This window comes from Lycium ferocissimum, chromosome 2, assembly GCF_029784015.1.
Source record: "Lycium ferocissimum isolate CSIRO_LF1 chromosome 2, AGI_CSIRO_Lferr_CH_V1, whole genome shotgun sequence".
NCBI classification, from domain to species: domain Eukaryota; kingdom Viridiplantae; phylum Streptophyta; class Magnoliopsida; order Solanales; family Solanaceae; genus Lycium; species Lycium ferocissimum.
In genome coordinates this window covers 45,684,214-45,696,633 of record NC_081343.1, presented here as the reverse complement: position 1 = coordinate 45,696,633, position 12,420 = coordinate 45,684,214, and the positions used below count along the sequence as shown (strand labels likewise).

General features: G+C 35.5%; 1 protein-coding gene across 1 annotated transcript; it reads left to right on the top strand.

Moving 5' to 3' along the window:
* The first annotated feature begins 2,493 nt into the window (after window positions 1–2,493).
* Window positions 2,494–8,454, top strand: LOC132040104 (monosaccharide-sensing protein 2-like). The gene is made up of 6 exons (XM_059430723.1): window positions 2,494–2,845; window positions 3,341–3,489; window positions 3,906–4,472; window positions 5,157–6,055; window positions 7,370–7,557; window positions 7,677–8,454. Exons 2-6 carry the CDS (start codon window positions 3,411–3,413, stop codon window positions 8,107–8,109), a joined length of 2,166 nt encoding a protein of 721 aa, XP_059286706.1. The 5' UTR covers window positions 2,494–2,845; window positions 3,341–3,410; the 3' UTR covers window positions 8,110–8,454.
* The last annotated feature ends 3,966 nt before the right edge of the window (window positions 8,455–12,420 follow it).

Here is a 12,420-nt window from a genome sequence, read left to right as displayed (position 1 = left end):
GACAGTGCATGAATAGGCTGAACTTGCCCTCTAATAGGTGTTGATGTATTGCCAATTGACATTGTTGAGATACGCATGTACTTATTCAATCACATTTTTCAAACCAGGAACATTGGTCAAGATTCAAATAAGTATCACATAACAATATAATAATAATAATAATAAATTATGCAAAAGAACATATAGAAAATCATATTATATCTGCAGACTGATTTTGGTGATGCAATCACCACCATTAAGTATATAATTAACACTTAGCTGGCAAAACAAACTTTCTAACTAATGTTTAATTATGAGATTAAAAGAAAGAGACCGCTGATCACTATTTGTCGTGATATCACGTTACATGAACATGTCATGCATGTGCCACCTTATTATGACTATTGTCAGTTAAGAAAATGGAAAACACCACAAGACAAAACATGCATGATTAGTTAATAGTTCATTTCTCCAATAAGTGATAACAAACTCCTATACCTTGTTATCATGTCATTAAAAGCTAATTTTTTTTTTCTTAATTATGTCATCAATATAGCGAAACTTATAAGTGGTGCTAGCTTAATTGATATTAATGCTAATAAGTTGGCACCTCTGCTGTTGATCCTAGACAAGGTAGAAGGTACCGAAAGTGATGAATAGCATATGTGGTGGTGCCTATGCAAACCAGCAAAGGCAGAGTCAAGATATGAATTTTATGAATTTTCTGTAAATATTCAATGAATTTTCATGACAAACATAGAGTTTGAATCCAACTACTAATTATTCGGTCGTCGAATCTGTAACCGCCACTCTCCCTCCGCGCTTGCAGAATTGCAAGACTTAAAACTTATTTTTAATTAACACTATTTAATTTAATTAGGCAATTCATATGTCTACGAGTCACACACAGAATCATATGGGCCAAAGTTAAAGGACCAAACACAGTATAATATATATATAGTCTCTGTTAACACATGGGATCAAGGGATACTCGGAGCTATGTACAATAGTACTTGAAAATATTAACTAATACGTATTTCACAACGTATCAGATCTTCTGATCCTTTCAATTATAGTAATACTTTCATGCACCAACTTTAATTCATTGACAGAATACATACCTTTTAAGCGCTTCTTTGTTACTCATTTTTTTAAGAAAATATTTTTTAAAGTACTTGTGTAATTAAAGATTAATTAACTGCTATGTTACATTTCACCCACCTTAGCTTCTATATGATGGTGCAACCGCTCATTTTGATGAGCAATAAGTGTTCAAATTATTAACAGAACCCCCTTTTTTGCATTATATTTTGTCATTTTTTTTTCAGTCGTCACGTTCGATCAGATGGATTAAAAGTGTTTGCATTGACATAGCTAGCCTATATATTAGTACTTTTGACACATTAATAATTTACCTATAAATCCATTACTTGTTATTAACAATACATATTGTCATTTTAATTTTGTCACCAACTATAGTAAGCTGATATATAGTGTAAATAGTATTTTCCATCATATAATCTAATTAAGTTCGTTCTCAAAAAAAGGAAAAATATATACTCATGAGAAATAAAAGTTTGTGAAAAGGTCGAATCAAATTTAAAGCATTATTCAAAATTGTTTAGTTTTGCACTCTGTCATACTTTTGGTCCGTTCATATCCTTTTTACTGTGATTTAAAAATACTTTCGACGGGTTGAAGTTTCATTTGGGATCAAGTACAAAAACGGAAGTGTGTTCTAAAGACGGAATAATATTAGAACTAAAGTTTAATTAATAAAATAATTATTTAACTTCTAATATAGCATATAGCTAGACAAATTTAACTCTCTACACTCGAAATCTATCAATGAGGTAAGTTGAAAATCAGGAGGTTTCAAGTTTAAATTCCAATGAAAACAACAACACTTGGGGTGTGTTCGGCTCGGTTGGTCAAATTTTTTTTCTAGGTAACAAGTTCCATAAAAATGAGGAAAATGACTTTCTTAGTAGAAGTAGGGAAAATAAGTTCCCCAGACGGTATTCCACACTAACTGTATCCTCCCCACCCTACAAGGCTCCAACACACCTCATCTTCACCTGTACCGGCCTAGCTCCTACCCCCAACACCCCACACCTCTACCTCCATCCCCAAAGTATTTTTCTAGATTATATACAAATGTTTGAAGGATAATATTTTTTGCTTACATACCCAAATCTCAACACAATGTCAGGTGGACAGAGCTTTTTTGGTACCTATGCTGACCGGAGGTAGCACATAGCATGTAGCATGTAAAATTCGTAGAAACGGGCGCAAGCTGGGATAGACAACACGGTTATAGAAAAAGAAAAATATCAAGAAAAATACCAAGAAAGGGAAAATGAGAAGTGAAAAATGAGGAATCCCAGGAGCGACAACTGTCAACATCAGACGTCAAAACGCATGAAATTCCGAATCTTTGCTACGTATGGAAATAAACAGAATAATGAGAACCAAGTGGACAATGAGTATATAATTCTAAGCCTAAAGAACAGATCAGCAATTAACGTTCTTTCCTAAACTTATTTTACGATCCCATCTCTCCCTCTCTTTGTCTGCATATTTCTGTCTTTTCTCTCATACACATATGATTTCATTGTCTCTATTACATTAACCCCATTTCTTTTCTTTCCCAATGAGATGAAAAGGAAATAATAAAAAAACTAGAGCTTTGTTTTCTTTTGTTTATTGGAATATTACAAAAAAGATCTTTTGTTTTGTGCCTGTGAATGTTCCCTGACAGATTGTTTATATATTTATAGCCCTTGTATGGCATTTTACAATACCAACTTTTAATGTGTGCACCACTTTCACATCTGGGAGCCTTCATTTTCATTTTGTCTCCCAGGTATTTCCTCTGTTTTAATCATTACTCGTTTATGAATTGTGTTCTACGATTAGTTTTCTTTGAGGTTGGCATAAATAAGAAATTTTTTAAGTTTTATGTTTCACAACATTGGAATGAGGTTGTGACATGACATCTCCTTCATTTTGCAATGCTAAAGTTGTTGTAATCCAAGGGTTCTTTTATAGAGATTTGAGAATATGCAAAATGGATATCTCTTTATGCTCTTTCCTGATTATAAGCTTATGATGATTTTAATCCTTATGGAATTGGTTTCCTTTTGTAGTAGAAATTTTACTTTGTATTGGATCCTAATGTCAGGTTTAACTGAAATCTACATGTAGGATTCTTGAAACCTTTTTATAGGATCTTTCTTCCTGTTCTCATTCTAGAATATTTTTTTTTTGTTTGCATTGAATAATTGGAGTTATTGCTTTGATTTTTATAGCGCACTTTTATATATTTATTGATAAAATCTTCTATGTGTTTTGATGCTAGGTGCTTCTGCAATTAGGAGAAGTTGGGGATTCGTTTTTCCACATAAAACAGAAGGTTTGATTTGTTAAGGATGAGTGGAGCTGTGTTAGTTGCACTTGCTGCTGCCATTGGCAACTTGTTGCAAGGATGGGACAATGCAACAATAGCAGGTATGTTCTGCTTAATCTCATGTTCCTTCTGTTGGTGTTTATTCTTTGTGTTTCTGTTCTCTAGAAAAATTATCTTTCACAGTTTTTGTCTTGCCAGAAATCTATATGCTAATAATAGAAGCCATAGAGAAATTCTATGCGTTCATGCTCTTATTTTAATTTTATTTTATATTTGGATCAAAATGAGTCTAAGTGGAGCAAAATGGACAGTGCGGATTCATATAGCCGACCCAACTTGCTTTCCATTGATAGTTGTCGATGGTTTAGGAAATTTACAGTGATTTCTAGTATGGTCATCGAGACTCCAACTTCACATCTTTTTAGCTATATGCTCCAACTTTACCAAGATCTTGACATGCTAATCCAAATGCAAGTTACCGTTTTTTGAGAAGAACTTTGTATGTGATATGTTTCAGGAGCTGTTCTTTACATCAAGAAGGAATTCAATTTGCAAACCCAGCCAACCATAGAAGGGCTAATTGTTGCTATGTCACTAATTGGAGCGACTGTGATCACAACGTTCTCTGGACCTGTGTCTGATATGTTTGGTCGGCGTCCAATGCTTATTATTTCATCTGTCCTTTATTTTCTCAGTGGATTAGTAATGCTGTGGGCTCCAAATGTTTATGTGTTGCTTCTAGCAAGGCTGTTGGATGGATTTGGTATTGGTCTTGCTGTAACACTTGTTCCCGTTTATATATCTGAGACTGCCCCGCCAGAGATAAGAGGGCGTCTGAATACCTTCCCTCAGTTCACTGGATGTGTTGGAATGTTTCTTTCATACTGTATGGTCTTTTCAATGTCGTTGACGCAGTCACCTAGTTGGAGGTTAATGCTTGGGGTTCTCTCAATCCCTTCTCTTGCTTATTTCTTTTTGGCTTTGTTTTATTTGCCTGAATCTCCGAGGTGGCTTGTTAGTAAAGGTCGGATGAAAGAAGCTAAACAAGTTTTACAGAGACTACGTGGCAGGGATGACGTCTCAGGTACGCCTCCTCCGGCTTCCATTTTTCTTTACAGAGATAACTTATTTCTTAGTCTTACAAGCATTTAACTAACTCTTAAATGCCCTGCCTATCCCTTTCCCATTTGGAAAATTAGCTCAAGCTTGATACAGAAATATCAACTATTCATAAACAGAGGTTTATTGCAAGCTATAAGCTCAAATTTGCAGTTGAATTAGCAAACACTAAAGCCCAGTTTCTTAAAAATGTTCTGCATTCTTTTCTCAGTGAAGCTTGTATGCCACATTGCAGAACCCACTTTTGTCCAGGCTGCAAATTTTGAATGCCTATATTCTCTTGTCTGTTTCGCCCCAACCCATTCTGCTCAATTAATTTGCCTACTGTATTTAAGGAAATAAACTTTCATGAACTCCAGATCAAAGTATTGGCCCATTGTCAATTTGTCACGTGTCACTAAATTCTAGATGAAAGCAGCCATTATATTTTTTGAATGCAAATCTCTCCCAAAAGAACCTAGCCAAATTCAAGTTTAGCAGCAAAACTAGTTTCTCCAGTTTATGAACAAAAGCATTTTATTTCTTGAAAATATTAAGGTTTTGTGATAGGTGAATTAAGAGCTTTCCAATCTTAAGAAGTTACTTCTTGGGTTCTAATAATTGAAGTAACCAAAATTCTAATGTGCACGAGAACCCTTTCCGCCTACAGGTGAAATGGCCTTGCTAATGGAAGGCTTAGGTGCTGGAGGTGAAGTTTCCATAGAGGAGTACATAATTGGTCCAGACGATGACCTTGCTGATAACCAGGAGCATGCAGAAGAGAAGGATCGGATCAAGCTATATGGAGCTGAAGAGGGTCTTTCATGGATAGCCAAACCCGTGACTGGACAAAGTACTCTTGGTCTGGTCTCCCGTCATGGAAGTGCTGCAAACCAAAGTTCTCTTATGGATCCGATGGTCACTCTATTTGGAAGTGTTCATGAGAAGCTACCAGAGATGGGAAGCATGCGCAGCATGCTTTTCTCAAATTTTGGCAGCATGTTCAATATTTCAGAAAATCAAGTTAAAAATGAAAACTGGGATGAAGAAAGTCAAAAGGATGGTGACAAGCATTCCGATGCTTCTGGAGCAGAATCTGATGACAATCTAAGGAGCCCATTGCTCTCACGGCAAGGGACAGGTGCAGAAGGGCCTCCAACTTCATTAAGCATGAGACAAGGTAGCAATTTTACTACTGCAAATGGTGGAGAACAAGCCAGTATGGGTATAGGTGGCGGTTGGCAGCTAGCATACAGAAAAGATGAGAAAAAGGAAGGAGCACTGAAAAGGATTTATTTGCATCAGGAGGCTGGTGCTGGATCACGTCGTGGATCCATTATGTCCCTTCCAGGTTGTGATGCTCCTGCAGATGGTGAGGTCATACATGCTGCTGCTTTAGTGAGTCAGTCCGTACTTCGAACGGAGAGCATCTTGGCTCAACAGACAATTGAGGAAGCAGTAGAGAAGCAATCTGGACCTATTACAAAGGGGCCAGGCTGGAAAGCTCTTTTTGAGCCGGGAGTTAAGCACGCCCTCATCGTTGGAGTTGGAATTCAAATACTGCAGCAGGTAAAGGGCTTATGTTGTTTTAGTTTCTCATCTTATATGAATAGAACCATCAGAAATTTTGCCTAATTTTAGCTTGGTTTTTAAAGAAGGATAATCACGATTATTGGGCTAGTGTATCACTCGTCGAATTAGTGTTGAGAACTAATTACTGCATAATCATTGACATGTAAAAGAGAATCACATGACGCTGGTCTTTTCCCATAGATGACTTGTCAAGGAATTTGCTGCTTCTTCTTTTAGGCAATGGCTTGACAGTAAGCTTTACATATACTACTTGCATGCTCAAACCAGAAAGTATATGAAGTGCGAATACAAATTGGTATCTATCGAGTGAAATGAAATACCAGTCACCATGCATTTAGCTCAGTTCCTTATAGATTGAGCACCCAACGATGAACTTGTTGCATCATAGTTACTTTGTCAACTCCCTTTTCATTGATATACTTTTAGATATTGCTAAATGGGGGTTCTTCTTTACTACGTCACTGTTGCTACATGCTTTAGCTGAAAATCCTAATATCTCATTACAGTAGTTTTCTTTAGTAAAGGATCTGTCATCGTTGTATATCTAATGCTTGTAAATGAATTTGGCAATTGTGGACCTAGAATCATCCTGAAATGTCAAATCACAATCTCTCTTTGCCGCTTTGGCCTTCAATAAAGGCGACCATGTGTATTTGTCTTGTCTGATTGTTTTTCCTGGGGCAGCTATTGGCTGCCACCAATCTTTACGTAACAGACATTACTGGAAGTCCACCCAATTTACCTTTCCATATGAAATAATTACTTTCCCTTGTTCGATTGGGTTTTGATAAGGTCTCATGGGACCATATTCACATATACCAGCAATTTCTTAGAGTCATCAATGAAAGAAGCTCAGTTGTGTCAGAAAATTTTCTTAGTGAATTAACTTTCTACTATGTTCTTGTTTTATCTCCATGTCTTGTGCTAAACTTAAACTTTTCTCAGATGAGGACTTAGTGAAGATCATAAGAAAGTGGAAGTAAAGATTCGTCTAAGCAAATATCAACTAGTTGGGTGTAAGCCTTAATCATGTGGTCGTAGTGTTTGTTAGGAGTCTATTTAGTTATTTTAAGAGTTTTATATGTTTTGTGTAGGGAAAAGTGCGAGATTTAGAAAACCTCAAGCTTTAGAGAACCCCTAATTTGTAGATAACTTATTCGGTGTTAGAGTGAAATGTGTCCAAATAGAGTGAACTGTATATAGAATATTCATATAGCTGACTCAATTTGTTCTGGATTGTTGTTGTCGATGATGATGTGGTTACTCACATCTTTTTTGTTTCATGAACAGTTTTCTGGTATAAATGGGGTTCTCTATTATACTCCTCAAATTCTTGAACAAGCAGGAGTAGGAGTTCTGCTATCAAATATGGGTATTGGTTCAGACTCGGCATCTCTCCTCATAAGTGGCGTCACAACTTTGTTAATGCTTCCAAGTATAGGCATTGCAATGAGACTCATGGACATTGCTGGCAGAAGGTAACATTATTTCTCTTATTCCCATAATCCAACTCTAGTCAAACTTATTCATTTCAACTTTAACATGTATTACTTTACACTTTTGAATATGTAATAATATGTTGACTTCTCTTGGGCAGGTTGCTTCTACTGACTACTTTGCCTGTCCTGTTGGTGTCACTGATCGTACTAGTCCTAGGTAATGTGATTAACATGGGCGCTGTCACACATGCTGTGATCTCTACCATTAGTGTTGTCGTCTACTTTTGTTGCTTTGTCACGGGCTTTGGTCCAATCCCCAACATCCTCTGCTCCGAGATATTCCCCACCAGTGTTCGTGGCATATGTATCGCTATATGTGCTCTCACATTTTGGATTGGAGACATTATTGTCACCTACTCACTCCCCGTTATGCTCACCTCCATTGGACTTGCTGGCGTCTTTGGCATCTATGCTATCGTATGTGCTATTGCTTGGGTCTTCGTTTTCCTTAAGGTTCCTGAAACAAAAGGCATGCCCCTTGAAGTCATTACAGAATTCTTTGCTGTTGGTGCTAAGCATGCAAAAGAATAAACGCGCTGAGATTTCAAATTTTGTCTGATTATCCTTGCTGAATGTGAGGTATGCGATGTGATTAACTGTTCTTCTATCATGACTGAAGGCGCTTCACGGTAAAACTACGAAAATGGTGGTTGATTGCTCAGAAGAAAGATAACCACTTAACAGGATTATGGTCAGAAGAGGTTTCAATTAGTTTTTCAATTTGCTTCCATCATGAATTTAGCTCAGATTTGAATATAAGTTTGTCTTAAAAGGCACTTTATGATGCTAGTTTTTGTAGTAGTTTATCGATACGCTCACATATTCTCTATCTCCTTCATTTAAATTATGATCTTAAAGTTGGATGCACTAGAGAAGCAGTTCATGTTGTTTTGGTTCGTTTATAAAATAGTTCTTCAGTATGCTGATTATGAAAGTGATGGTCGATCTTGCATAAAAGTTTATACTATTAGAGAGCGGACTCTCTAATCTAAAAGCTTAAGATTTTAGATAGCAATACGCACCACTCATCACTTATTATACCAAAGAAAAATGTGATCTTTCATAACATATGAAAAGTTGTTAATGTGACACTGCACTATTGTCCTTCCTATTTTTTTCTTCTCCTTTTACTGTTTTCTTCAACTAAATATTTACACTCCCAACTTTGCTTTTATATGCTCCTCATTTGTTGGAAATGAAGTGGTAATCTAATTTTCAAAGTTACCATTGCTGGCGTTTAAAGTAAAAAAGATAATTTACTTTCAAATCATTTTCAAGGTTGTCTTTCTAAATTCACTTTCCGTCGCCTTGATGCTTTGTCTTTCTCTCTCTATTCTTTAGATGATTTATTTAGAAAATAGTTAAACAGAAATATAAAATTGATTGTCACTCCTCCTTGTATAACAAATAAAAATATATTACTCAATTGTAAGATATAAAGAATTACTACATTTTATTTGAACTCATCAAGTCCCTCCGATTTTTTGCAAGAAATAGGATAGCCTAACAAGTTACAACAATCAAGAATTACGCTAATCTTGAGACATTAACACAAAGACTGTTTCATCTCATGTGAAATGGTTTGTTTAGCTTATTCATTTTCATCCTCACAAATTTTGATTAAACTTTTAAATTTTGGTAACTTGTTCGTGAGTTGACTCTTTCACGGAAAAGAAACTATGTCATTAGTTACAAAATTAGACTTAACAACAATTTTATCATAAGATCTACATCATTTGATTTTTTTCCCCAAGTATCAATTAACTGCGCCTCAAACTCAAAAGTCGTTGGAATAAGCTTTATGCTATATCCATTTCGTTTTCTTGGGTCTACATACTCCATTTACTACTTCACCCGAGTTTAAGGTAGCTCGGCTAAACACACCTCGATAAATTTAGTGTATAAAAATCACAGTTTTATGATTATTTATATGCTAATTGTTAACCTACCATAAGCTTCCGCTTATAGCTTGTTTGACCAAGCTTATCTTTCTCCAAAAGTACATATTTTTTTCAAAAAGTGCTTATTTTAAAAAGGAAAAAGGGTCAAAAATACCCCTGAACTATTCGAAATAGGTCACTTATACCCTCCGCTAATTTTTTGGGTCAAAAATACCCTCGCCGTTACCAAATGAGACCACAAATACCCCTCTGGTTAACGGCCTTCCACTGAATCTGATGTGGCAGTGCCACGTGGAAAAAATTATCCACGTGGAAGGCCACATCAGCCTTTTGAATAGTTCAGGGGTATTTTTAACCCCCCCCCCACCCCACGCCCCTTCCCCCAAAAATGTTTTTAACAAAAGTTTGAAATTTTTTCTTTTTGCACTAGCCACCCCTCACCCACCCTCCCCCCCCCCCACAAAAAAAATTAAAATTTTTGAATAAAAAACAAAAACTTTTTTTTTAAAACAAAATTAATTTTTTTTGGTGGGTGGGCGAGTAAGAAACCAAAAAAAAAAAAAAATTCAAAACTTCTTTTCAAAAAAAATTTGGTTTTAGAAAAAAAAAAGTTTTGAAAAGTTTTTGTTTTTGGTTTTTTACACCCCACCCCCCCCCCCCCGCCAAAAAATTATTTTTTTTCAAAAGAAGTTTTGATTTTTTTTTTTTTGGTTTCTTACTCCCCTCACCCACCGAAAAAAATTAATTTTATTTTAAAAAAGAGTTTTTGTTTTTTGATTTTCTTTTGGTTTCTTACTCCCCTCACCCACCGCAAAAAATTAGTTTTGTTCTAAAAAAAAGTTTTTGATTTTGATTTTTTGCACCTCCCACCCACCCTCCACCCCAAAAAAAAAATTATTGAAAAGAAGTTATGTATTTTTTTTGGGGAAGGAAGGAGGGGGGGCTGAGGGGTGGGAGGAGGAGTGGGGCCTGGTGTAAAAAAAAAATATCAAAATTTTTTTTTTGGGGGGGGGGGGGGTGAGGGCTTGTTGGTGAAAAAAGAAAAAAATTCAAAACTTTTGTTAATTTTTTTTTTGTGGGGGTAGGGGTTTCAAAAATACCCCTGAACTATTCAAAAGGCTGATGTGGCCGTCCACGTGGATAAAATTTTGCCATTGGCAGACGCCACATCAGTTCGATGGAAGGTTAACACGAGGGGTATTTGTGGCCTCGTCTGGTAACGGCGAGGGTATTTTTGACCCGAAAAATTAACGGAGGGTATAAGTGACCTATTTCGAATAGTTCAGGGGTATTTTTGACCCTTTTGCCTTTTAAAAAAGTGAGGTGTTTGGCCAAGCTTTTGGGGGGAAATAAGTGTTTTTGGGGAGTAGGAGAAGGAGCTTTTGAGAAGCTAAAAAAATAGTTTTTCTCCAAAAAGCACTTTTTAGAAAAATACACTTAAAAATATTTTTTAAAAGCTTGGCCAAATGCTAATTGCTGCTCAAAAGTACTTTTTAAATTAATTGGTCAAACATAAACTGCTTCTCACAAAAAGCACTTTTCAAAAAAAAAAAAAATTACTTTTCAAAATAAGCTAATTTAAGAAGCTTGGCCAAACAGGCTATAAATATGGACTTAGAACATGCCATGTGAAGCTCAATTATAGTTGTTTGAGGCTTTTATGTAGCTAAAATACTTTCACATTTGGCCTCCCAAGTGTGATTTTCATGTTTACACAACTGCAAAACGTATATTTGACCACACATAATCAAATTAATATCTAGAGAATATTCCTTTTATCATACACATTCATCAAATATAACCTAAGATGTTCTTATTTTTCATACTACAGAAAAGATTAGCTAGAACATCATTAATTGATTTCTTTAGGAAATGCAAAATTAACTGGTGCATGAGCTGCTACAGTTGCAAAGTTCAACTATTAAACGAAGATTCTTTCATCCATCTCATCAAGCAGCAAAGAATATTCCCTCTCTCTCAATTTCTGAAGCATTTTCGCTATGTAAATTTTGATCAATATTTTAAAATGTATTTTTTATTATATTGACATGAGAAAAACAACAATTTATAGTATTTTTCGTACAACTTTTTGATATTTAAATTTTAATTTTAAAATATTGAGTTAATCTAATCTATTAGCTAAAAAAAAACTAATCAAATTAACTCTCAACAAACGAAAATTGTCATTTATTTATATTGAGAGGGAGAGAGTATTTTTTTCTCGCGGGGAGACATTTACACGGGGTTTTAAGGTATACTTTCCCTCAACCAGAAGTATGAGGCTGGCTAATATACCCATATAAAAACTGAATCTTTTATTAGAACTAGTGGTTAAGAGAAGCAAAAATCGTAGTCTTTTTAAATTTGGTAATCAAAGAAGCAAATGGATGATCAACAACAAGAAAAACCAACGGTTGATAGGATTCTGATGAGATCACAATATTAAAGCATGCAGTCGCTCGACTTTTGGTGTTTTAGTGTTTGATTGGGGAATTCCTGAAATTTTTGTCGAATATGATTTTCTTTCAAAAATTGACTCTTTTTCATTTTGAAGGGTAGCAAATACTTGTTTATCTTTGTCATTTTGGGTACTCTGGTCAAGAATAGAATGCTTGGTTCATGGATTACAGAAAAGGAAAAAAAGACTATCAGAAAATGACAGTGAATTCCCATTCAACTTAAACAATCTATGCAAGTTCACTTTTTTTTTGTCCTTCAATTAATGTCACGTTGGAACATTGGCTGATATAATAATCCACTTAATGAGATATGCTCTGTTTGCACCAAAACTTGAATAGGTCTCTAACGATTTGTTCGTCGAGAAGCTGATTTTTGATGCCGAACTGCGTTGGTTGCAAAATATGGGCCAAGTCCAGCATATGGATCCAAGTTACAGCCATAGATTGCTAAGTTCATAGTCTTGTTAAAGGTATGAGGAAGA